A 24469-nucleotide genomic window follows, 5' to 3' on the forward strand; every position below is an offset into this window, starting at 1 on the left:
TTTAAGGATCTCACATTCCCTTCTGTTTATAAGGTGTTTTTTGGTGGTCGTTCAATGAGCTGCCAATTGTATGGGAAGCCATATTAAAATTCTTCAAAAATTCACTTCCAGTTTGAGACTCATTTTCTAGGCTGTCTTAGGGTCACCAAAAGAGTATATACTCCAAATGTCACGCTTTTATGAGGTTGGTTTTGGTGTGTTTTGAATCAGCTGCCAATTATACTGGCAGCCTTATTCAATTTCTTCAAAAACTTACTTCCTGGTTGAGATTTTGGGATTAATTTTCCATGATGCCTTAAGGTTACCCAAAGAGTATATATACTAAATTTCATGCTTTTATGAGGTTATCTTTGGTGTGTTTTGAATCAGCTGTCAATTGTATGGTCAGTCATTTTGAATTTCTTAAAAACTCACTTCCTGTTCGATTTTTTTTTGGGGGGGCACCCCTTCGAGGATGTCTTAGGATCACTCAAGGGACATCTGTACCAAATTTCACGCTTCTATCCACCGCATAACGATTTTTCACATACTGTAATTTCCTCTACTATAACTGACAAACCTTCCTCTTGAAGGATGCAAGGAAGAACCCTAAAATTGGTTTAGGATTTCAGATACCTTTACCAGAGGTACAACAAAGCAAAACATTTTACATATTGACTAACAACTCTCCCACCTATAAAAGAGGACCTTGTAAAAATAAAATAATAATAATAATAATAATAATAATACAGCAAATTGAAATATACTGGGAATGCCCCATAAATGCAATACAGCATGCACAAAATAAAGCCTTCTTAAATGAGAGAGAATACAGCTGATTTCATGGAATTTCATAATGCATGCTCTGATTAATCCCAAATTAAGTGTGACAGTGGGTAGAGGTTTCCTCTATATGCTTATTAAAAATAACAAAATGTAAATAATTGATGCAGTGAGAAAATACAGTACTAGAAGTACAGCAAGTGGAAATATCAACAGACTAGTACTATTCCAGCCACATCAACAAGGGTTTTTTTTTTCTGGAAAGGTATAAGTGTTCTGAATTAAGCAATATAACATATATGTTGTAACGGCAGCACTGACAACACAATGACGCCAAAAGATGTCAAAGTCACAACTCTCAGCTTTTTAAATAATGATCGTACTGACATACTGAGAAACTGAGCACCAAGGTGAGTAAAAATGACCAAGATAAGACATGTAAAATCCTGGGAGTTTAAAGAACAACTCATGTAGCATTATATTTATAAAATGGTATTTGTAGAGCATGTTGTAAAACAGGTTTTGTGTAATCTGGGAGCAGCTGCATAACTCAAGAAAACAGATGATGAACATGAAACAATACTGCCACAGAAATCTGAAAGATCCACAGATCTTACATAAAGCTACAGAAAAATTAAGGAATGTATGGAGGAATGAAAATGAACATTAATTAAATTGTAGCAGTAAGCAACCGTCTCAACTCCAGTGCTGCAAACATGTATCTGACCTTCTGTATGACTTTGTATATGATGTGCTGATATAAGAGCTCTAAATGTGTTGAGGAACTATCTTTGAAATAAAATCATTGCAATCACAATCTGTCACAGTCTCTTTGCACAGTGCCTCCACATTCAAACACCAATCACACTGAGACTTGAAGTTTGGATTCATCATGAGTTTGGAAGCAAGACACTAATCGCTGAGCTCAATGCAATGGGCCACTGTGTGATTAATGATGAGACAAGATACTTTCTCACAGTAGTGACAGCAGACCAGATGGGCAGAAAGTTGTGTCCATGTCATTAATGGTCTCTGATGTGCCTGAACATGGGAATGTTGATGCAGTCACCAACAACTCTGACTAAAACAAAGACACTTCTGATGTGAAGCACACATCTCATGCAATGGCAAATGTTGAGCACTGAAAAGTCCACCATGCCACAGCAGAGAAAACCATAGCAAGGATATACCAAGAATAGATCTCCAGCTCAATGTTTCCTCAATAATAGCCCTCAGGACCCAAAAGTACTGCATGTTTTCCAGTTGTCCCTGAAGTACTCAGACAAGATCAGCTCAGTCAAGTGTGCTGAGACAATCAACAGCTGGCTGAACAATGACACACACCTGATTTGCCTCATTATGTGGGGCAATCAGAAACACTCAGAGGAAACTTTCTTGTTGCCACTGAACATGCAAAAATGTCACTGGTTGTTTTCGGTTGAATGGAGAGTGTCCCGTCGGAGTTAAACTTCCACACGTTTACATCACTGAATAAACTTTTTAAAATAATTGATTGTTAATCTGCTGATTTACCTGAGCCTCCTAGATGCTATCCAGCACTACTGTTACTGAGTCCTGACCAGTCGACTGCCAAGGAATGGTTCGTTCTGGAAAATCCAGCCCGTCCTTGTCAGTCAACTGGTAATCTCACTCTCCTCACATGATTAAAAGCAATGACAGAGATGTACTTGTTTTGGTGGTTAGCTATACAAGCAAAGTATAGGGTATCGGGACCTGATTGACCAGTTTGTGAGGTGCTGTGGGGAGAGCCACCTGCATTTGAATGTGGCAAAAATGAAGGAGATGGTGGATTTCAGGAAGAACAATCCCGTGCCTTCTCCGATCTGCATGAGTGGGACTGATGTGGACACTGTTCCATCATATAAGTATGAGGGCATCTACCTAGAAAATAAACTGGAGTATTCTACGGACACATAGGTCATCTACAAGAAGGGCCTGAGCTGGCTTTACTTCCTAAGGAGGCTCAGATCCTTTAATGTATGTAAGCAGATCCTCCAGATGTTCTGTCAGTCTGTTGTTGTGAGCATCATCTACTATTCTGTGGTTTGCTGGTGTGCAGGCATCACAGCAAAGGATGCCAACAGACTGGATTAACTGGTGAAAAAGGCAGGGTCTGTTGTTGGCTCCAAGCTTGACAACCTGGAGGAAGTGGTCGAGGACACAATGCTGGCAATTAAACACAATGCCTCCAACCCTCTCCATAAGACACTGGACAATCTTAAGCCCCTTTCACACCGGGCCTGCTTCGAGTTACATTAGCTGCATATCTAATAATGCAGGAATGTCTGCGTCAGTTGTGCACAGCATAGTGCAGCAGTTAACAATATTTGCATAAGAATCCTTCAAATCCGGTTACAAGCACCAAAGTTTGACTGTGTATACCTTTTGGTACATATTTTAGAAAAATAACATTAGCCGTTTGAATTTTCAATAGGGGGCCAAGTAGGGGTCAACTGAACAAAGGCATAGGAGTAAAAAAAATGTTCCAATGATATTGAAAGCTATACCACATTATGTGTCTGATCACAAAGATTCCAAAAAGGTATAGTTTGGACTATCTGTGACTGAATGTTCTGGAGTTATGGGGTAAAAACAGGAAGCACTGCAACAAAGGTCACTTTCAGTTTGTACAGGGGTCAAAAGTTAAAGTTGCTCCAATTATGGTAAAACATGATGCAAATTATTGGTTTAGTTTTACTACATTGGTATAAAAAGCTCAACAATCCTGTGTGATTTATAGCTTGGCAACAACGGAGCACAGCAGGAATCATAAATTGCCATTAACGTTATATTGTATGGTTGTGGCATCCAGTCACGTTAAGTACCGTTAAGTTGCCTCAACTTGCGAGAAGACTACTTCCTTTCTGCATCATGTGCTTGATGCAGAAAAATGAAACGTTTAATTTTTGGCATCCATTTCGCATCGCCCTTTGAGTCCCTCATGGTATTGTGGCGTTAGGCTGCATCAACTTGGCACTAGGTTGCATCAACTTGGCGTCGTCATGACGCCGCATGGCGCAACTTGAAGCACGCCTGGCGTGAAAGGGGCTTTAAAAGCAACTTCAGCAACAGACTCATACAACCATGCTACTTAAGGGAATTGTGCAGGAGATCGTTCCTGCCCAGTGCTATCAGATTCTGCTTCTGCTAGACCAGTGGCCTCTGAACTACATTAAAAGCCTATACCATTTACTATTTATCTCTTGTTCGTGTGTTTCTACCTCACATTTTCCTATTGCTTTTTTGTATTCTTATAGTTTTGTTGTATTTTTTTTAATCTTTTTGAGGTACCTGTTTTACTTTTACATTAATGGTTCTGAGGTACCTCGCTGCTATGCAGTTTTTATGTTTTTTTTATCTTTTTATTTCTATCCTTATGAATTACGTGGCTGCTATGACAACTGAAATTTCCCTTCAGGGATGAATAAAGTTATCTATTAATCTATCTATCAATCAAAGGGTTGTTTACATCAACAACTATCGATATACACTCTAGACATGGCCCAAGGGAAATCACTGTCCCAGTCCGTGGCATTTCACAAAAATGTGAGAGAAAAATTCTGTGACTGACCTCTGTGATGCTACAGCCTTCCAGGCTGACATCCCAAATAACTTTCATACAAAAGGCCAAGGAACAGCTTGAACAAAGCTGAAGATTAGAGGTGTGCAATATGATGATACTAGACTGTGAAAGATTAAAATATCTGCACAAACTTTCAAATAGAGCATTAGTTTCACAAAGCAATGCACATTCAGTTGTACTTTTATGGCTCAGCTCTGAATTTCTTTCCCTAAATTTGGCATCCCATTACAACACATAATACATCTCACATTACCTATTTAGCATGCAGCACGGTTTATAATATGCAGGAGACGGTCCTTTAAAAAAATTCTATCCATCCATCCATCTATCAGCACTGGAAAAATTGAACTGTTTTGGATTTTCCAAAACAGACAAGGCACAAATGAGTTATTTGCAAAGACTGTAGATACATACTAACTGTATTGTACACAGACAACCTGACAAGAAATTAAGGCTGACTCAACAGGAAATTGGTGGCGAGAGTTTTGGGCAAGTTCAAAACAGGACAGTCATCATAACATGCCAGCTAAGCTTAAGTGTTAGGGTATACGTTATTATGATTTTTTTTTTTCTGTTTATAATAAAATGGATGAAAGTCAAGTTAAGTCTAGGAGTATGCATTGGTGGCTTGTTTAACTGCATCCACAACACCACAGAACCACATCATAATCAAACATTTGCAAAAATCTGTTTAAGAAGTAGCACTACTGATATTCATGGTTGCATTCTCAGACTACTCGCAGTTAACTTCTTGACCATGAAGCCAAACTGTTCCAGCCACGGCGCAGCAAGTGGCTGAAAATAAATCCTATTAAGAATAACCCTTGCAAACATTCCCTGGCACAGAGAGCAGTGCAATATCCAGGGTTTTTTCTAAACTGGTAAATAGGGTCGCCATGCCCACTTGTTTTGGATGCACACCCCTTGCCAGAATGCCAATTTTTTAAGCATTATTCTTAGCATACAGGCTTTCCCTCAGCGAGCGATTCTTCCATTCTTCCATAAATATATAACACTGATGCCAAGAAATAACAAGCCTGTTTGTAATAAACTGTATTTTTTCCAAAAATACCAAAAACGTGGCAAAATGACAGTAAGAATGCATAAACATGTACAACCCCAATTCGAATGAAGTTGGGACATTGTATAAAATGTAAATAAAAACAGAATACAATGATTTCCAAACCTCTTCAAACTATAGTCAATTGAATACACCACAAAGACAAGATACTTAATGTTCAAACTGATAAACTTTGTTGATTTTGTGCAAATATTTTGTGCAAATGGATGCCTGCAACACATTTCAAAAAAGTTGGGACGGGCCAACAAAAGACTAGGAAAGTTGATGAATGCATCCCCAAAAGGCTCAGCCATTCACAAGCAAAAAATAATCCAACAGTTTAAGAACAATGTTTCTCAATGTTCAATTGCAAGGAATTTAGGGATTCCATCATCTACAGTCCATAATATAATCAGAATATTCAGAGAATCTGAAGAGCTTTCTACACGTAAGGGGCAAGGCCGAAAACCAACACTGAATGCCCGTGACCTTCGATCCCTCAGGCTGCACTGTATTAAACACAGACATCATTGTGTAAAAGATCTTATCGCGTCGCTAAATCCAAAAGTGCAAATTAAAACTCTATCATGCAAAGCAAAAGCCATACATCAACAACATCCAGAAATGCCACCGTCTTCTCTGGGCCAGAGCTCATTTGAAATGGACAGACGCAAAGTGGAAAAGTGTGTTGCAGTCTGATGAGTCCACATTGTTTTTGGAAATCATGGACGTCGTGTCCTCCGGACATAAGAGGACAAAGACCATCCAGATTGTTACCAGCGCAAAGTTCAAAAGCCAGCATCTGTGATAGTATGGGGCGTGTTAGTGCCTATGGCATGGGCAACTTACACATCTGTGATGGCACCATCAATGCTGAAAGGTACATTCAGGTTTTGGAGCAACACATGCTGCCATCCAAGCAACGTCTTTTTCAGGGACGTCCCTGCTGATTTCAGCAAGACAGAATTGGAATTGGGGTTGTACTATTTCATCCAGCTCCCATGCTCTGTTGTTGTTCTGGTACTTTGAGAAGCCTAAGAATGTCCCATTTTTAACCTGAAAATTTCAAAAGGTCTGAAGGGGGGAGGGCCCCCCTTTTGCACTACCGCCCCCTTGTTTGTGTCGCGCCCTTACATCTGGTATCGCCCGCTTGCAAAAATTTCCTAGAAAAACCCGACGCCCATACAATTATTATAATCCACGGCCTGTATTCACAAAGCATCTTAAGGCTAGAAGTAGCTTAGTGAAGTCATTCTAAGAAACATCTTAGAATTCCTCAAATTCTAAGATGTTTCTTAGCGGAAGGAAAGATATTCTCCATATGTTGAATGACACTGATTCAGTAACACGCTACCAACTTGATCATGCAGGGGTAACGTTTGTAGCTGACCTCATCGGGAATGAGCTTACTTTTCCCCACCCAGGGTACTAACGTAATAACGCCTGAAATGAAGATCATCACAAGACTGCAATACCTGGCTACGGGAAAAATGTAAATTGCATGTAAATTCTACAACATTCATACAATTATTAATATCAAAGTAAGCAATGTCAGCAAGGTGCAATCTCCTCTCCAATCTCTCATCTCTCACTTTGGATTGCAGCCCATACCAGCACTTCTCACACTCGTCGCTTGTGTGCAATTACCAGCGTGGAGAGTAAACATAATAATAAGCTAATCAATATAATAATCAGCCTGTGAATAAGGTACGATCAAACATTATGAGGCTGTGTAACAATTCATTTAATTTCACTGAGTTTCATCATCATGACAGTTCAGGTTATATGATCGGTTGATTTTACTGTCCATTCATAACTAGGAGAACAGAACTCATTTGTTTTTTTGTTCCCCTTTCCCTTTTTGTGACAACCAATCACAGCTCCTAGAAGACTGTGTCATATCTAGCAACGTGGTCAACCCCGCCTCCTCACAAAGATAAAAGTTTCTTTCCACTCCTTGCTCAGAGTTGCTCTCAGACACTTCCCAGATCACTCTTAGACTAAGATTCCTTGCAATCCTGGGATGATACCCACCTCCAGGATTGAAACAATGACTGTTTGCAATGCCAGGAGGCCTCCCTCATAGAAGCATCACTCACCACAGTTAGAGCAGTGTGAGCATCATCAATGACAGAGACAACATTTGACACCACTGAAAGAAACTGGTCTGCCACAGCAACTGTCACGCCATTTGCAAGTTGATGACTGGAGTGACAAGACAAAAGTAGGTGTATCCATCCATAGAGATCTGACAACTTCCAGGTCTTCGTACTTCACACAGTACAGGCCACTGCAATGTGGAGTTTTCCAAGCTCATGTGACAGCAGTCCTTACTGAGTCCAGGTGCCCACCCTCATGAGCGGCCTCAGGTTTGGATCCCTCAGCACTGCACCACCAGCCATCTTTCAAAGACAAGTTCCTTGGTGCTTTCATGGGGTTTCTTCTTAACGGGAGATGAGGTTCAAAATGGGTTTTCCCCCATCCCCTTCATAGTGAGCACTACCTTTCAATGGATGGCAGCTGGAGAGTTACTCCCACAGAGAGCGTTTTGGCTTTTAGCTTTAAAGATATGGCAACTGAGGGAAAAAAAGGATTATTAAAAGGAAGAGCTACAGTGGTCAATAAAAAAAAAAAAAAAACACACAGAGCATAAAATGTAAAAACGTTAATAAAAACCTTAATTAAAAGATATGTTCTTGTAGTTTGGGACCACAGGGCTGTATTCAACATAAATTGATTGAGAAAATAATATGACGTCAGTGACATTAACAAATATTTCACTAACCATTGTAGTTTTCCATTTGTCCAAGCAATCTTATTATCAATGTTCAACAGCAAACAAAATGTGGGATTGAGGAGCAGAGTTTGGCTAATGCCTCTTTCCTGAGTGCCTTAAAATGACTCATTTTTTCACAATGTTATCCTGGAGACTGTAGGTTTAAGTTGAGTATAAAAAGATTAATCCAGGTTTTGAGTATATTTCTTATTGTTACATGGTAAACAAGGTACCAGTAAATTCAGTAGATTCTCACAAAACCAACAAGACCAAGCATTCATGATATGCACACTATTAAGGCTATGAAACTGGGCTATTAGTAAAAAAAAAAGTAGAAAAAGGGGTGCTCACAATAATACGTAGTAGTGTGGCATTCAATCAGTGAGATCGTCAATTTTGTGGAACAAACAGGTGTGAATCAGGTGTCCCCTATTTAAGGATGAAGCCAGCACCTGTTGAACATGCTTTTCTCTTTGAAAGCCTGAGGAAAATGGGACGTTCAAGACATTGTTCAGAAGAACAGTGTAGTTTGATTAAACATTGATTGGAGAGGGGAAAACTTATACGCAGGTGCAAAAAATGATAGGCTGTTCATCTACAATGATCTCCAATGCTTTAAAATGGACAAAAAAAAAAAAACAGAGACGTGTGGAAGAAAACGGAAAACAACCATCAAAATGGATAGAAGAATAACCAGAATGGCAAAGGCTCACCCACTGATCAGCTCCAGGATGATCAAAGACAGTCTGGAGTTACCTGTAAGTGCTGTGACAGTTAGAAGACGACTGTGTGAAGCTAATTTATTTGCAAGAATCCCCCGCAAAGTCCCACTGTTAAATAAAAGACATGTGAAGAAGAGGTTATAATTTGCCAAAGAACACATCAACTGGCCTAAAGAGAAATGGAGGAATATTTTTGTGGACTGATGAGAGTAAAATTGTTCTTTTTGGGTCCAAGGGCAGCAGACAGTTTGTGAGACGACCCCCAAACTCAAACTCAAGCCACAGTTCACAGTGAAGACAGTGAAGCATGGTGGTGCAAGCATCATGATATGGGCATGTTTCTCCTACTATGGTGTTGGGCCTATATATCGCATACCAGGTATCATGGATCAGTTTGGATATGTCAAAATACTTGAAGAGGTCATGTTGCCTTATGCTGAAGAGGACATGCCCTTGAAATGGGTGTTTCAACAAGACAATGACCCCAAGCACACTAGTAAATGAGCAAAATCTTGGTTCCAAACCAACAAAATCAATATTTTGGAGTGGCCTGCCCAATCCCCGGACCTAAATCCAATTGAGAACTTGTGGGGTAACATCAAAAAAGCTGTTTCTGAAGCAAAACCAAGAAATGTGAATGAATTGTAAAGAATCTTGGAGTGGAATAACAGCTGAAAGGTGCCACAAGTTGGTTGACTCCATGCCTCACAGATGTGAAGAAATCATGAAAACTGTGGTTATACAACTAAATACTAGTGTAGGGATTCACGGGATTGCTAAAAAAGCAGTTTGAACATAATAGTTTTGAGTTTGTAGCGTCAACAGCAGATGCTACTATTATTGTGAACACCCCCCTTTCTACTTTTTTTTACTAATAGCCCAATTTCATAGCCTTAAGAGTGTGCATATCATGAATGTTTGGTCTTGTTGGATTTGTGACAATCTACTGAATCTACTGGTACCTTGTTTCCCATGTAACAATAAGAAATATACTCAAAACCTGGATTAAACTTTTTAGTCACATAGCACTACTATTATTCTGAACACTACTGTAAGTCTGGTTTGGCTTGTGTTTCCACTACCAGCAGTACCCATTTCTTTTGTAGGCAGAGCATGTAGATGCTGATATGCACATCATAGAGAGCGTGTTCGATACCACATAGCCTCACCCACTCCACACAGAATCTAATTTAACATTTTTTTAATGTAATTTATTTACGTTTATTCTAGTCTTGGTGGATCATGGGATTTATTTTCATCACGTGCAGAATACTGAAGAGTCGACTGATGCCTATGGCAAATACTGGAATGATTGAATGAGGCACTATGACTCTTTCAACTTTTAAAATAAGTTAATTTTCTTGTTGTGGGACAAAGTGCCAGCATCCTTTGGTTCAGGCTGAGAAACGCAGTGGGAGCAGACAAACACAGAGGGACTTCATTAAAAATACTGCGTTCCATCAGGCACAACAAGGAATTAAAGTATTTCCAGATGTCGTTTTTAAAATAAAAGGACACTTTATGTGGATAGGTTTTGTCAGGCTGTGATGATGAATCCAAATGTACTAATATGGTTAGTGTTGCCAAGGAGATTGTCCATGTCCTTGTGGGAACATGCTGGAGAATACTGCAGAACTGTACAGTTCACAGTGAATTCTGACCACAGATTTTCTGTGGCTTCCCTGAGGATTCAGTTATAGTCTCGCAGGGTATGGGCTGCTCAGTGGTCAAGGTTATGTCTGGTGAGACTTCAAGACTTTCTATGGAATTTGCATGCAGTCTGGTGGGAGTTCTTCCACAACCAGACTCTGAAAGCTATTGAGGATTGCATTGGAACAACCAGTGTCCACAGGAGGAGGTGTTTAATTTCCAAGGACATGCTAAGCATCATCCAGAGGAGTAGTGCACTACAGTAGGAGTAGTGCATGGCTGGTTGAAAATGTTGGGATGTACAGGGAGCTGAGAAAGCAAGCTGTTATGGCCCTAAAAATGGACAAGGAGGTGTTTGTTTGAGGAAACTGTGATCAGGTGACAAACCGTCTGGTCTAGCAACCCTCAACCTGCTTACAGTGGAATCAAAGCACTTTGTTCCTCCAGATCTACACCTCGTCCCGCGGCAGTTATGGCAGAGGATCTTTAATCCTAATAGAGTCATCTGCTGTACTGTCACGTTAGGACGGATACTTTGAGCAGCTGTAATAAGGCTGCTGGGATGTTAGATAGGGTTCTTGGAGCTGAATCTCCACCCAAATGTGAACCACCAAATCTTGGTTAGATTGCAAACGCTGTGAGACAAGGAAAGCTTGTCTCACAGCTTGTGGGGAAAGCTCCAGGGATCTGTGGCATTGGAGCTGAGCTGCTCCAGGTGGGTGAAGATGCTGTTCTCCTGGCATTGCAAACAACTGGGAGACTGATATCACCCCAACAGATTGGAAGAATGTTGTTGCCCCAATGTGGAAACGGTGATCGTATGGATGCTACTCTCTGTGCCAGGGAAGCTGCTTGCAGGGATCATTCTCAGTAGGATTCAGATTCAGCTACTTGCGCTCAGCAACTGGTGCAATTTCGTTTCACACCCAAGAAGTCAACTGATGACTACATTTTAGCCCTGTGGATCCTCATACAATGCGAGCGTGAGTATTGTCAGTGCTTCTTTGTGGCCTATGTCGATTTTCACAAAGTATTTGATTTGGTTGATCAGACTGCTCTCTGAGATATCCTGAGGATTTGTGGGATTCCCAAGATGTTGCTGGACATCATAGCCAGCCTATATACAGATACTGTGAGTGCTGCATGGAGTGGAGGCAGAGACCCTGAGTTTTTCCCCAGTGAAAACTGGCATTCATCAGGGGTGTGTTCTTGCTCCTACACTCTTCAATGCTTGCATGGATTGGGTGCTGGGTAGGGCTGTGGAAACCAATGACTAGGGTGCTTCTGCTGGCAAGGAAAGTTTTACTGACCTTGACTTCACGGATGATGCTGTGATCTTTGCAGCGCTTGAGAAGCTGAATCAGAAAACTGTCCTGGATCAAAACTAATATTCAGGCTTATAACGACTTCCTGAACTCAGCCACCAGAAGATTGAGAGGTGGTGCCTGGGAAGAGCTTATGGAGTCAAGAGGTCATTGGACAGAGGTGGCTGGCGATACAGATATCATTGCAGACAAACAAAGGTCCACGTCTTGAGTATCCTGGTGCTTCCTGTCTTGCTATATGGTTGACAAACTCCAAGCTAATGTCCTGATAGGACACTTATGTGGAAAAGGTGTGGCCTCTAGTCTCGACAAATGTGGCACTGAAAAATTACACAACTTGGACACAGTAATCTGGAGTATACAAAGAGCTTGAATGAATGCAGTGTATCACCTTCCTACAAGATGATTAGACTAAAAAGTGTAAGAGAGCTCATAAACAGATCATAAAAATGTTCTTGCATGAGGCCCAATGACTTCCAAACCTCAACAGAAGATTTACAATGTTTACTACTATTTATTTTATGCATTTATTTATTGCATAACTAAAGTTGTAATGGTTTCAGCCTGTTTTTTGTAGTAAATGTTGTGTAACATAAGGACATACTGCAGTTTTATTAAAACAGGTGCTGTAAACTCAAGAAAACAGTATAAGTATGAGAAAACCAGATTGATATTTTTTATCACATATGTAGTACTCACTTCAGTAATTTCACACAATAATCGTTCATTGTCCCTTGTTAAGAAAATACAATTTTTTTAATCATGTGAACTTACAGACTGTGTTACCCAGATTTCATCAGCATGTTAAATGTGCAACTCGAGGAAAAAAATACATTGGACTGTGTCTACTCTAACATCACAAAGGGATACAGAGCCTCTGCTCTCGCACATCTGGGCCGGTCTGATCATCTGTCACTACTTCTGATTCCTGCATATCGACCTATTGTTAAAATGCAGAAACCTACCATCAGAACTGTTAAGAGGTGGCCTGTGGATGCATCTATGCAGCTACAGGACTGTTTTGAACGGACAAATTGGTCTCTGTTTTTTAATGATGACATAAATTAATATGCCTCTACTGTGCTTTGCTATATCAGAACCTGTGTTCTGATATAGCAAAGCATCCGGACGCATCCGGACATTCCATAACAGGAAACCTTGGATGAGTATGGAGGTCCAGGTTCTACTGCGAGACCGCAATGCAGCTTTTAAATCGGGTGACACAGCATGGTACAGCTCAGCAAGGTACAATTTGAAAAAGGCATTAGGCAGGCTAAAGCTGCATACAAGGCCAAGATTGAAGACCACTTCATGAATAGAAATCCGACGCGTGTGTGGCAGGGCATCCAGCAGATCACAAACCACAGAGGCACCCGTGAACCACCTGTAGACATTAATGTCTCCCTGGCTGAGGAGCTCAATCATTTTTATGCCCGTTTTGAAACAAAAGGGCTTAACAACGGAGCTATTCCCCACCCCTCTGCTGACACAGACTATCCATTCACTGTTTTGGCAGAGGAGGTGAGGCACATCTTTAAGTCTGTGAACACTAGGAAGGCAGAGGGGCCTGATGGAATTCCAGGAAGGGTGGTTAAAGACTGCGCCCACCAGTTGGCAGATGTCTTTGCGGATATTTTTAACAGATCTCTCTTCAAAGGTACTGTACCACCTTGCTTCAAAACAGCCACCATCATTCCAGTGCCTAAGCAAAGTAACATCAGAACCATGAATGACTACAGACTGGTGGCCCTTACTCCTATTGTGGCTAAGTGCTTTGAGAAGCTGGTGATGAAGCATTTAAAATCTGTCCTTCCCCTTAATCTGGACCAGCATCAATATGCCTATAGGGCAAATAGATCCACAGAGGATGCTACCATCACAGCTCTCCATACAGCTTTAACGCACCTCGATAATAAAGGTTCAAGTGTGAGAATGCTTTTTATAGATTACAGTTCTGCTTTCAACACAATTGTACCCAGTAAGTTGGTCATAAAGCTCCTCAACCTAGGCCTTAGCAATACTTTATGTGCATGGATTAAGGATTTCCTGTCTGACCGCCCACAGGCAGTCAAACTGGGCCTACATCTATCCTCCAGTCTGTCTCTTAGCACCGGCGCACCACAAGGCTGCGTGCTAAGTCCGTTGCTTTATTCCATCTATACATATGACTGTATTCCCACCCATCCCTCAAACATGATAATAAAATTTGCTGATGACACTACTGTGGTGGGACAGATCTTCAACGGCAACGAGGAAGCCTATAGAGATGAAGTTGAAAGGCTAGCTGAATGGTGCACAGAAAATAATTTGACCCTGAATGTCAAGAAAACCAAAGAAATTATAGTTGACTTCAGGAAGTGCAAGGATGACCCCTCTCCCTGAACCATCAAAGGTGAGGTAGTAGAGAGGGTCTCTTGTTTTAAATTTCCGGGCACCTGGATCATTGAGGATCTTAAATGGGAAGTTAGCACATCTGCTGTGGTCAAAAAGGCGCATCAGAGGCTTTATTTTCCCACGAGCATTGAAGAAGAAACACCTGTCGGCTGAGCTGCTCAAGGCCTTTTATCATTGCTCCATCGAGAGTGTTTTAACCTATTGCATTACAGCATGGTTTAGAAACTGTTCTGAAAGCAAGAAATCCATCAGACGAGTCATAAGAACGGCAGAAAAGATCATTGGTCTCCCTCTGCCCTCACTGGATGATGTTTTTAGGACTCGCTGCCTCCGCCAAGCAAGCAGTATTCTGCAGGATGGAACACACCCCTCACATCACCTTTTTTCTTTGCTTCCATCCGGCAGGTGTTATCGGGCCTTTAAAGCCCATACCACAAGGCTGAAAAACAGCTTCTTTCCTCGAGCTGTTACAGAACTGAACAGACACGCCCAAGCTTCAGTTGGAACAATTGCATTATTCTAATTAAAATAAGGACAGACATGTGCAATAATTGTTTTTAATTATTTTTAATTTTAGGTATATTTATTATTGTTTTTATGCTATTTAAGGGGTTTTATTAAGCTGGGTATTTTTTACTGTTAATTGATGTTTTAGAGGGATACGTGCAATATGGGACATGTGCAGCATGGGATAAGTGTAATATGGGATAATGACAATGTGGGATTAGTGCATTACGAGTTATGTTTGTCTCTGACCCTGCAGAGGGTCCGTAATCAACTTTTCTGCAGCGCAGCTTTGCTTGAACCAATCGAAGCAGTGGTTCGCAGACTGAAGCAATGCTTCGATCTATTGCTTCGTTTAGTCTCTTTCTTTCGCTTAATTTTCCCCCGCTAAAACCCTAAAGAGCATACGTCTGTGAGTATTATTTACCTTTTCTATGTTAAACTGACCTGTTATGGTCTTCTGAAACAGTTGATAGATGTATTTTATAACTTAAAGGAGACCTGCATTGAAATAAATGTGGTCAGATTTCAGAAAAGAAATAGCTGATATGTATTTATAAGACCCTTGTGAATGCAGTAAAGCAAATCTGTAAGCCCAAATTTGTAATTCAGTGGAGAAATATGCGTTTAAAAATGACAAATTTGCAGCTAACATTTAGCCCTCTGTGAAACATCCGGATCATTTCCATGACGTCGGTGACAAGACGACGCGTTCCCACCTTCAGTCCGATCCCGCATTGAAATTGATTTTATCTCTTAGTAATGTTACTGTTATACACATCCTGGTTTCAACATCCAAAAGTAAGTTGCAATGAATGTGAGATACAGCTCTGCTTGCTCAGATCCGGGGATCAGATCAGCGGCGGCATCGACAGCGGGCGACATTATTCCCCGACGCCTCGCTCTCACTGCCCCCGATACGCTTACCGAGTGCATGCGCTCGTTAAATTCCGCCGTGGCACTCACACCCCCGTGTCTGCTGTGCAGCCAGCACCACCTCTCTGTCTACTGAATAGAGTTGCAGCCAACTTTTCACAAGTCCAGAGACTATGCTCGCCGTTTTAATGCAGTGCGCGCGGTGACACCTGTTGCTCGCAAGGACAGACTTCTTGCTGCAAAATCCACAGCGCCGCACGTCTCGGTAATCAGAGCCGCAGAGCTCTGTGGCCGCTGAGAGAGGTTTACATATTTTTAATGACTTGAATTCTTTGCGGGTCTCGCCTCCGTAGCCCGCGACGGTACACCGGAGATGAAAGACAGTAGATTTTCAATGCGACACCACTCAATCAAACGGGCGGATGAAAAAGTCCACAAAAATAATTTTCAAGCACAAATAAAAGAAATGTGTACTCACCAAGCGTACCGCAAGACAATATGAAGTTTTAAAAAGTAGATCCTTCCGTATAAGACAAGAAAAAGGTGCAGATGCAAACTGACGTAAATCCACAAATTACAGTTGGCGCGCGCAATGCATGCTGGGAGAGGGTCTTGTCCCTGACGTCTCGGCAGCGTCCATGATGAGAGGGACAATTTGCGGAGGGCTAAATGTTAGCTGTAAATTTATCATTTTCAAATGAAGATTTCTCCGTTGAATGACAGATCTGGGCTTGCAGATTTACTTTACTACATTCAGAAGGCTCTTATGTGTAAATATAAGTCATTTTTTAGTCCAAAGATCTGACTGCATTTATTTCAATGCAGGTCTACTTTAACAACGGGAGCGATGCTAATGCGTTAGCATGTCTATGGCATTTTCAATGTTAAAAGTTAGCATTAAGCAGTTGCAGCTGTCATCATGTTCGGGCGCATTTGTTTTCAAATTGTAATATTTCTTAAATTTATTTTTGTTTATATATTAATAATCTAATGATTATTATACACAAAATATACTTATTATATACAATTTTAGAGAAAGAGACAAAAATAACCTGAATAGAAACACAACAGGAAATATAAAACCAGCTAACAATGAACATACATACATACATAAATAAATACAGAAATAAATAAGTGTTTCCTGTGAACACCTAGTGACTCTTACACCTCCATTTCATCCCTGTCTTATTTAAGTTTAATGACAGTTTGTTTCGGTCAAACCATATTTTCAATTTGTTAATTTCTTCAGTGATTTCCTCCACAACTATATGCCAAGCTAGAAAACTGCTGCTAGAAATGCTGCTAGCACTTTTCTGCAAGCTAGAAAACTGCTTCCAGTTGTATTCTGCTAAGAGCAGAATACTTCTGGAATGAATGTGAATAAGTTGTTTTTTTTTCTCACCTAAATGGACACTGGACGCACTCCAGTTTATCGTCTGGAATAGTCCCAGAATGCATTTCAGAGCTTCTAGAATTGAAACATTTTCGTGCGGGTGGTGTTGGGGGTAATTTTGGGTTTCAGCTTTTTTTGTTTTTCACCACTTTCATCCCTGAATATGTCAATCGTGAGTCACTTTTGTGCGGATTAAAGTTACTAACTGGGAATCCTGTCTTGTTGCGAGAAAGAAACGAGAATCGTCCTCCGTTCTGTTCACACAGCTGCAAACGCTGCGCGGCTCTCTGACGAGTCAAGTTAGAACGACAGAATCTAGTCTGAATTAATAACTTCAAAGTGAAACACCGTTTTGTTTATTTTTATTTATGTCCAGAGATCAAGGATACAGTGACCAATTTCATATTTATTTACTTTAAGACTCAATGAAATACATAGAAAACCTGTAAAGCCTACTTTTAGTACAAAATTCACGAGGTATCGATAAGGGAATCGATAAGGAATCGGATCGATAAGCAGAATCGATAATGGTATCGATAGATAAAATCTTATCAATACCCATCCCTAGTCATAATGTGAGAGAAGTGTACAAAGCATAATACAACTACCTTTAACTTGTTGAGGTAGCGTTTGGTGTGAACCACAAGCAGATCCTCTTCAGTGGCTTCATGGGCCTTCACAATGTTTTCATCATTAATGAACTGCTCCTCTGGAACATTAAGAAAACAGAGTCAAATACACATGCACACACCCACAAAATAATAATCAGCTCCATGTTACGAAGATCATTTTCAGGTTAAAATCAAACTCATTGCAGAATTTTATGTAGCGGATACTCGCGGAGATTGGAGTTGATCTGATTTGACAAGTCAGTAGACTTTTATCACATTCCCAACAGTTACGATAACAATAGATTCAAAGTGGAATGTCACATACCTCTGGCAATGCTCAAGCAGGTTCTAGACCAGGGGTGGGCAACAAGGGCCAAGACAGTGCAGCTTTTCCTTGCAACTAACCACCTTAGCAGGTGGGTTTGCTGATGAGCTTCTCCCCTGAACATAAATACTTGATCATCAATGAAATCACCTGCTGAGTTGATTGGTAGAAAGGGAAACCTGCAGTGTCTTTGCCCTTCATGGCCCATGACTGCCCACCACTGTTCTAGACTATCTTTTCAAAATTGGCATTTTTGTTATAAATCAATCAATCAACATTTATTTATAGAGCGCTTTACAACATCGACTGGTGTCCAAAGCACTTAACATTAAAAACACAAATTCACAAAAATAAAACATATATACAATAAAATTTTAAAACAGCACATAAAAACAAAACATGTCACCTCCCCACTAGGTGTTAAAAGCCAGTTTAAATAAACAAGTCTTTTATTTAGATTTAAAAAGTGCTAGGTCAGGAATAGTATGTAATTCAAGAGGTAGCTTGTTCCACAGTCTCGGGCCAGCTACCGCGAAAGTATGATCACCCCAGCGTTTATATCTTGACCTCGGAACATCTAAAAGCTGGCCAGATGCCCATAATGTCCTATTGTAAGTGCGTAAAGTTAAAATTTCAGACAAGTTGGTAGGTGCAAAGCCATAAATAGATTTAAAAACAGACATTAAAATCTTAAAATCAATTCTAAAACGAACTGGAAGCCAGTGGAGTGAGTACAGGACAGGCGTAATATGCTCACATCCAAAAGTGTTTGTTAAAGGACAAGCGGCATTCTGCACCAATTGGAGACATGCAAGAAAGACTGATTAATGCCAGAATAAAGTGCATTACAATAATCAAGTGGAACTGATGAAAGCATTGAATGGCTGTCTCAAGATCATGTCTACTGAGGAAGTGCTTTATTTTAGCTAAAAGATGAAGCTGGAAAAAACTTGCTTTGACAACAGAGTTTATCTGTTCAAAGAACTTCAAACAGCTGTCAAATATCACTCCCAAATTCATGACAGGTGGTTTTACATAATTAGCCAGAGCACCAAAATTTCTTGTTACCACATCTGGTATGCCAGAGCGCTTAAACACCATGATCTCCCTTTTACCATCATTCAGGTAAAGGAAGTGTTGGCATAGCCACTGCTTTATATTGTGAATACAATTACATAATGATGACAAAGCAACACTCCCATTAGTCCTCATAGGCAGATAGATTTGCAGATCATCCTCATAACAATGAAAGGACAGGTTGTGCTGGGTTATAACTGACCCCAATGGCAGAATGTACAAAGAAAATAGAATAGGCCCAAGAACGGAACCTTGCGGCACTCCACAACACAGAGGAGCAGTTGAGGAGAGGACCCCAATCATACTGTAAGAGAAAAGCTCCTTTCAGCCAAATACGATCTAACCACTTAAGTGCAGTACACTGAATGCCAATAAAATGTTCTAACTGGGAAACAAGTTCTGTGTGATCCACAGTATCAAAGGCTGCTGTAAGGTCCAACAGAACCAGCACAGCAGGATTCCCTGCATCCACCGACAAAGTGATGTCATTATGAACTTTTAAAAGTGCTGACTCAGTGCTGTGTTGCGATCTAAACCCAGATTGGAATTTTTCAAGGATGTGATTGTCTTCTAAAAATGATTGTAACTGTAAAAAGACAACCTTTTCTAAAACCTTAGACAGAAATGGCAGATGAGACACGGGCTTTAAATTGGATAAAACTGACGAGTCCAGGTGAGGTTTTTTAAGAAGGGGTTGAACCACAGCATGTTTAAAAGCAGCTGGAACAGACCTTGATCTAAGACAAGCATTGATAAAAGTTAGGAGACCCGCCCCAACAGTATTAAAAACCTCCTTCAATACCTTAGCTGGAACAACATCTAAAGGACAACTTGTAGGTTTTATGTGTTTCACAACTTCAGCAAGAGATGCAAAAGAAATGGGCTCAAACTGCTCAAGCACAGCAGAATGTGCTTGAGTAGCAGACAACTCAACATTGCAGTTCTGATCAGCGGGACACCGGGACGATGACAATTACTAGAGATAATATGAGACAGATATTGTGCTTTTGCCTCCTTCACAGCCTTCTGATAGTCAGTAAGATTGTCCCACAGAATAGCTAGAGACACCTGTAGTTTGTGCTTTTTCCATCTTCTCTCCGCCTGTCTGCAGCGTTGCCTCAGGGCACGCGTTGTGGCATTTAACCAGGGGTTGGATTTTGATTTGCAGCGCATCGGTGCAACAGAGTCCAAAATTACTGTGCATGTGGAGTAGAAAGAAGAGAGGATGTTATCTGGGAGTAATGAAGAAATCAGTCCATTCATGGCATTAAACGGAGAGTCCATGAAAGCAGTAGCAGTCCCCTGTTATCGAGGAGGTGACCAAACGGTGGCGAGAGACAGGAACAAGTGGCTTACGAGCAAATGGAGGAGCAGTAAATTAAAAATAACAGGAAGGTGATCTGAAATAGCAATGTCTGATATGTCCTTAAGGGAAACACAGCCCATAAGAAATGACTAGGTCCAAAGTGTGTCCAAGATTATGTGTTGGTCCATCCACAACTTGTGTTAGTCCAAAACAGTTTAGGAGGCTAAAGACCATTCTCAGTGCAATGTGCAAACGTTATTCATCCTCCTATGCAAAGTGATGGATTAAACAAATAAGTTATTTCCATATATTTAATGTATCAATCATGAGTTTGGGGAAACAATATTAACCCTCTGGGGTCCAGGGTTGTTTTCTATATTTGACCATATTTTCAGTGATTTTAATGTACTTTTTTTTTCTCCTGTTTTTTTTTTTTTTATATAATACCAATGTGTTGCATATCAAAATGTTCACAACAATCTCAGCTCTCAGAATATGTGTCACATATTTGTTAAGATCACTGTAAGTAGAAATATTTTGGCTCTAAATCTGACAAAAATAAAAATTCTTCAAATCTTCATTGGAAAGACACCTTTCTTTATGTAGATGAACTGTTTTTGTACTAGAAATAAGTTTACCAAAATCTTTAGCTCACAAAAATTGTGTAATATATGAAGAAAACTGTATCAATGTAAATAAAATCAATCACTGTTATCCATCTTCACTCCATACAGAACTATCCATAAATATCAGCCAATGGATGAAAAGTGGAAAGTTAATCATGGGGAGCGGGTAGTAGGTATTTGGAAAAACACAAAAGCCCATCCATTTTTTTTTGTTATTTTTTTCTGACAGTATATACTTCCTGTAGGACTAAACAGAAAGTAAAAAAAAAAAAGTGTTTTCAGGCTGATGGGACAATTTGACATTTATGAAGGTTTAAACTCATTTTTGATGCATGGCAAAGAGTAAAAAAAACACATAGGCCAATGGGTCCATATTGGCATTCAAGCCTGCAAAGAAACACTACCGATATTCTTATTTGTGTTGTGGCATGGTTTGAATGTGGTCAACTTCTTGGGCCTGAAGCCACACTTTTCCAGTCACGGGCAGCAAGTAGCTGGAACTGAATCCTATTAAAAGTAATCCTTGCAAAGACATTCCCTGGCACAGAGAGCAGTAAAACAATTGCACTACAATGCTGTAACTTCTTTCTTTCATGGTAGTTTGCAAAATGTATCACAGTCACCTGGAAAATAATTACAGCTTTCTGCATGATCAGATTTATAGTGGTTTTCCTTTCACTGTAGTGTTTTAGCTCAATGGAAACGTAGGATGCTAACAAAGCTATTGTGGTGGCATTTTTCCCCAATAACTGTTTGTGTAGAAAAATCCAAGCCATTGTCAAAGGACTGTGACGGCATCACGTCAGAGCTCCACATGCCTCAACTGTCGATAAAATATAGCTGACTTAACGTTAGCCATTACAAAGACGGTATTCGTGTTATACCACTGCAACAGAGGATGTGATCCCATGTAGTGTCATGAATCTTAATCACTGACTTTCTCATTTGGATGGCATCTTAGAGAAATTGGAAAAATGTTTTCTTCACTTTATGCAAGGATACATTGTTAAAACTCCAAGGTTTTTTTCCTGATCACAATGGCAGGTTTTTTTTTTGTTTTGATTTGATTTATGTACACTTCATTAAGCAGTGTAAAACAATGTATTGCAAATTTAAAGCCACTAGGCAATTTGACAAAAGGTTGGTGTGAATCTGAACCTACACTCCATCTCTGCATCATTTCTCTGACTGGAATTTTTGTCTAATTTTCTGCACTCTATCGCTCTGACTTTCAACTCTCCAGCATGTAAACCTCACCTCTTCACACTTGCTTCATTGCCTCTCTGATCCATATGGACTGATTTCATGTGCAGTATATCAGCTTGAGGAGATTTCCTCCCAACACACCCATGTGTTTGTTGCTGTCTCACCTTTCAGGAAGTGAATGACTTTCCCCCATTTTCCTGCATCAAATGGATGGAGCTTTTCAAGGCCAATGAAGGTGATGTTGTAGTCAGGATGGTACACAATGGGCATACATGTTTGTGGGATGTTGTGGTACAATTCAGTCAAGTGAGAGCTGAAAGAATAAAACCAAAAGCCATTCAACACACTGCTGCATAGCATGAAGTAATTTACCAGTTGTCTTAATAATCACTAATGAACTCGTTTGTGCTCACCTCTTTGCCCCTTCATTATCTTCTTTGAGAGACATTTTGTATAGGCATTGCTACTTTCAACTGGAAAAGAGAAGAAAATGTCACGAGAATGTATCAAAAATAAAAGATTAAAAATGACACAGCACCTAATTGGTCAAGCCTTGGACCCCACTTTTTTTTTAAATACTCAAAAATTTCCCAAATATTGATGTGACTTTTGATCCCCTCAAAAAAAAGTTACCACATTTCCGCCATAAAAGTGGCACTAAAAAAGAAAGACTGAAAATCAAACTCATGTTGAAGCTATCATCCCTGAAATTAAAACCTAGGACAAGGCATACTATTTAGACATGTATTTACATAAGTCTTAGCTAAAAACAAACTCAATTTTCTTCTAGTGCAATGGATGCATTTTAATCTAACAATATTTCTGTTAAATCAATTATAATACATAATTATAAGACATTTTTTTGTTTCTATTCACTTTGTCAAATTTTCAGTGGGTCACCAGCTAACATACACCAAGATAACTGACTCTTCAAACACCATGGAATATTCCAGGTGTTTCAAGACATTGATGTAATTACAGGGCTTTAAAAAGCTTCTGAATGACTAATTAATATAATTTGGATTTAATTAGGGGACCTTTGGGTGTATTTTAGGGCCTACCAGTAAAGCAATTCCTATAGCTCCCCTTTACACCCCCAACCAGTCAGCTTGGATGGCCTCAGATGAAGCCCATCCTGCCTGAAGAGGCTTGAGGCTGGCACCAAACACGAGCAGGTTGCCATTCAAGTCCACATTAAAATGTACAACTTTCGAGCATACATAAATATGGTTACAACTTGGTACAAAAACAACTGCATGGAGGGTGAATTTTTTTTTTTCTAACTTCTAAGTATAAGACATTTTCAGCCATAAAGTTCTGCATGATTCGGGGTGTGGTTACTTTGAGTGACAGCTGCTGAGCTCAGTGTCTTCGCCTCTCATAATCTAAGCAGAGTCCACTAGCAATGGACTCTGTGTATGTCAATTTATTCCAAATACCTGGAATAACAGCTTGTTGTGTGGTGAAACATCCTAACAGATCATCTGAGACAGCTCTTTTGCAGTATTCGTGGAAAATTCTTGCCTTATTTGATGTTGTGTACTAAAGGTTCTAGCACTTTCAGAAGCTGGCCATAGCTTAATCTGTTAGGTCCATTTAATTCAGGATTACTGAGAAAATATATGACTCATAATGTTATATGCCCCAACCAAAGTAAACCACGCAGTCCCCAAAAATATGATTTTAACATACATCTAAACCAAGGTGAACCTGTTAGCTTTGCAAGTTCAAACTCGAAGATAGGGGCGTGTTCAGGCTGCTTTCATCATACAACAGAAACAGAGCCACCCTCACTCCACCTCTTTATCCATTTCTAGGTTCATCGTGACATACGGTGCATCCAGAAAGTTTTCACAACGCGTCACGTTTTCCACATTTGTTTGTGTTACAGTCTAATTCCAAAATGAAGTAAATTCATTTGTCCCCTCAAAATTCTACTCACAACACCCCATAATAACAATATGAAAAAAAGCTTTTTTGAAATTATTATTACTCAAAGCCTGCTCACAGGCGAATGACGCAACCGACAGGCGTGGAAAAACTCATGCATGCGCACAAAGGTTCAAGCTTGGCTGACGTAAAAACATATGAATCAAATCCATATATTTTTTGCATAAAATAAAAAGGTCGGATACTTTTCTCACAGACCTCGTATATCGCATACCAGGTATCATGGATCAGTTTGGATGTCAAATACTTGAAGAGGTCATGTTGCCTTATGCTGACGAGGACATGCCCTTGAAATAGGTGTT

The 24469-nt window shown here is 40.1% G+C and overlaps 1 protein-coding gene across 1 annotated transcript in view; it reads right to left on the minus strand.

The window, feature by feature from the left end:
- The window catches only part of hdac11 (histone deacetylase 11), a 193110-nt gene that overhangs the window by 164157 nt on the left and 4484 nt on the right, over positions 1-24469 (minus strand). The window contains exons 2-4 of the mRNA XM_034167370.1: positions 22631-22690; positions 22382-22530; positions 17675-17775 (exon numbers count right to left, since the gene is read on the minus strand). Coding sequence (XP_034023261.1) covers positions 17675-17775; positions 22382-22530; positions 22631-22665 — 285 coding nt within the window. The 5' untranslated portion in view covers positions 22666-22690. The remainder of the gene's footprint in view (positions 1-17674; positions 17776-22381; positions 22531-22630; positions 22691-24469) is intronic.

Source organism: Thalassophryne amazonica, chromosome 3, assembly GCF_902500255.1.
Source record: "Thalassophryne amazonica chromosome 3, fThaAma1.1, whole genome shotgun sequence".
NCBI lineage: Eukaryota > Metazoa > Chordata > Actinopteri > Batrachoidiformes > Batrachoididae > Thalassophryne > Thalassophryne amazonica.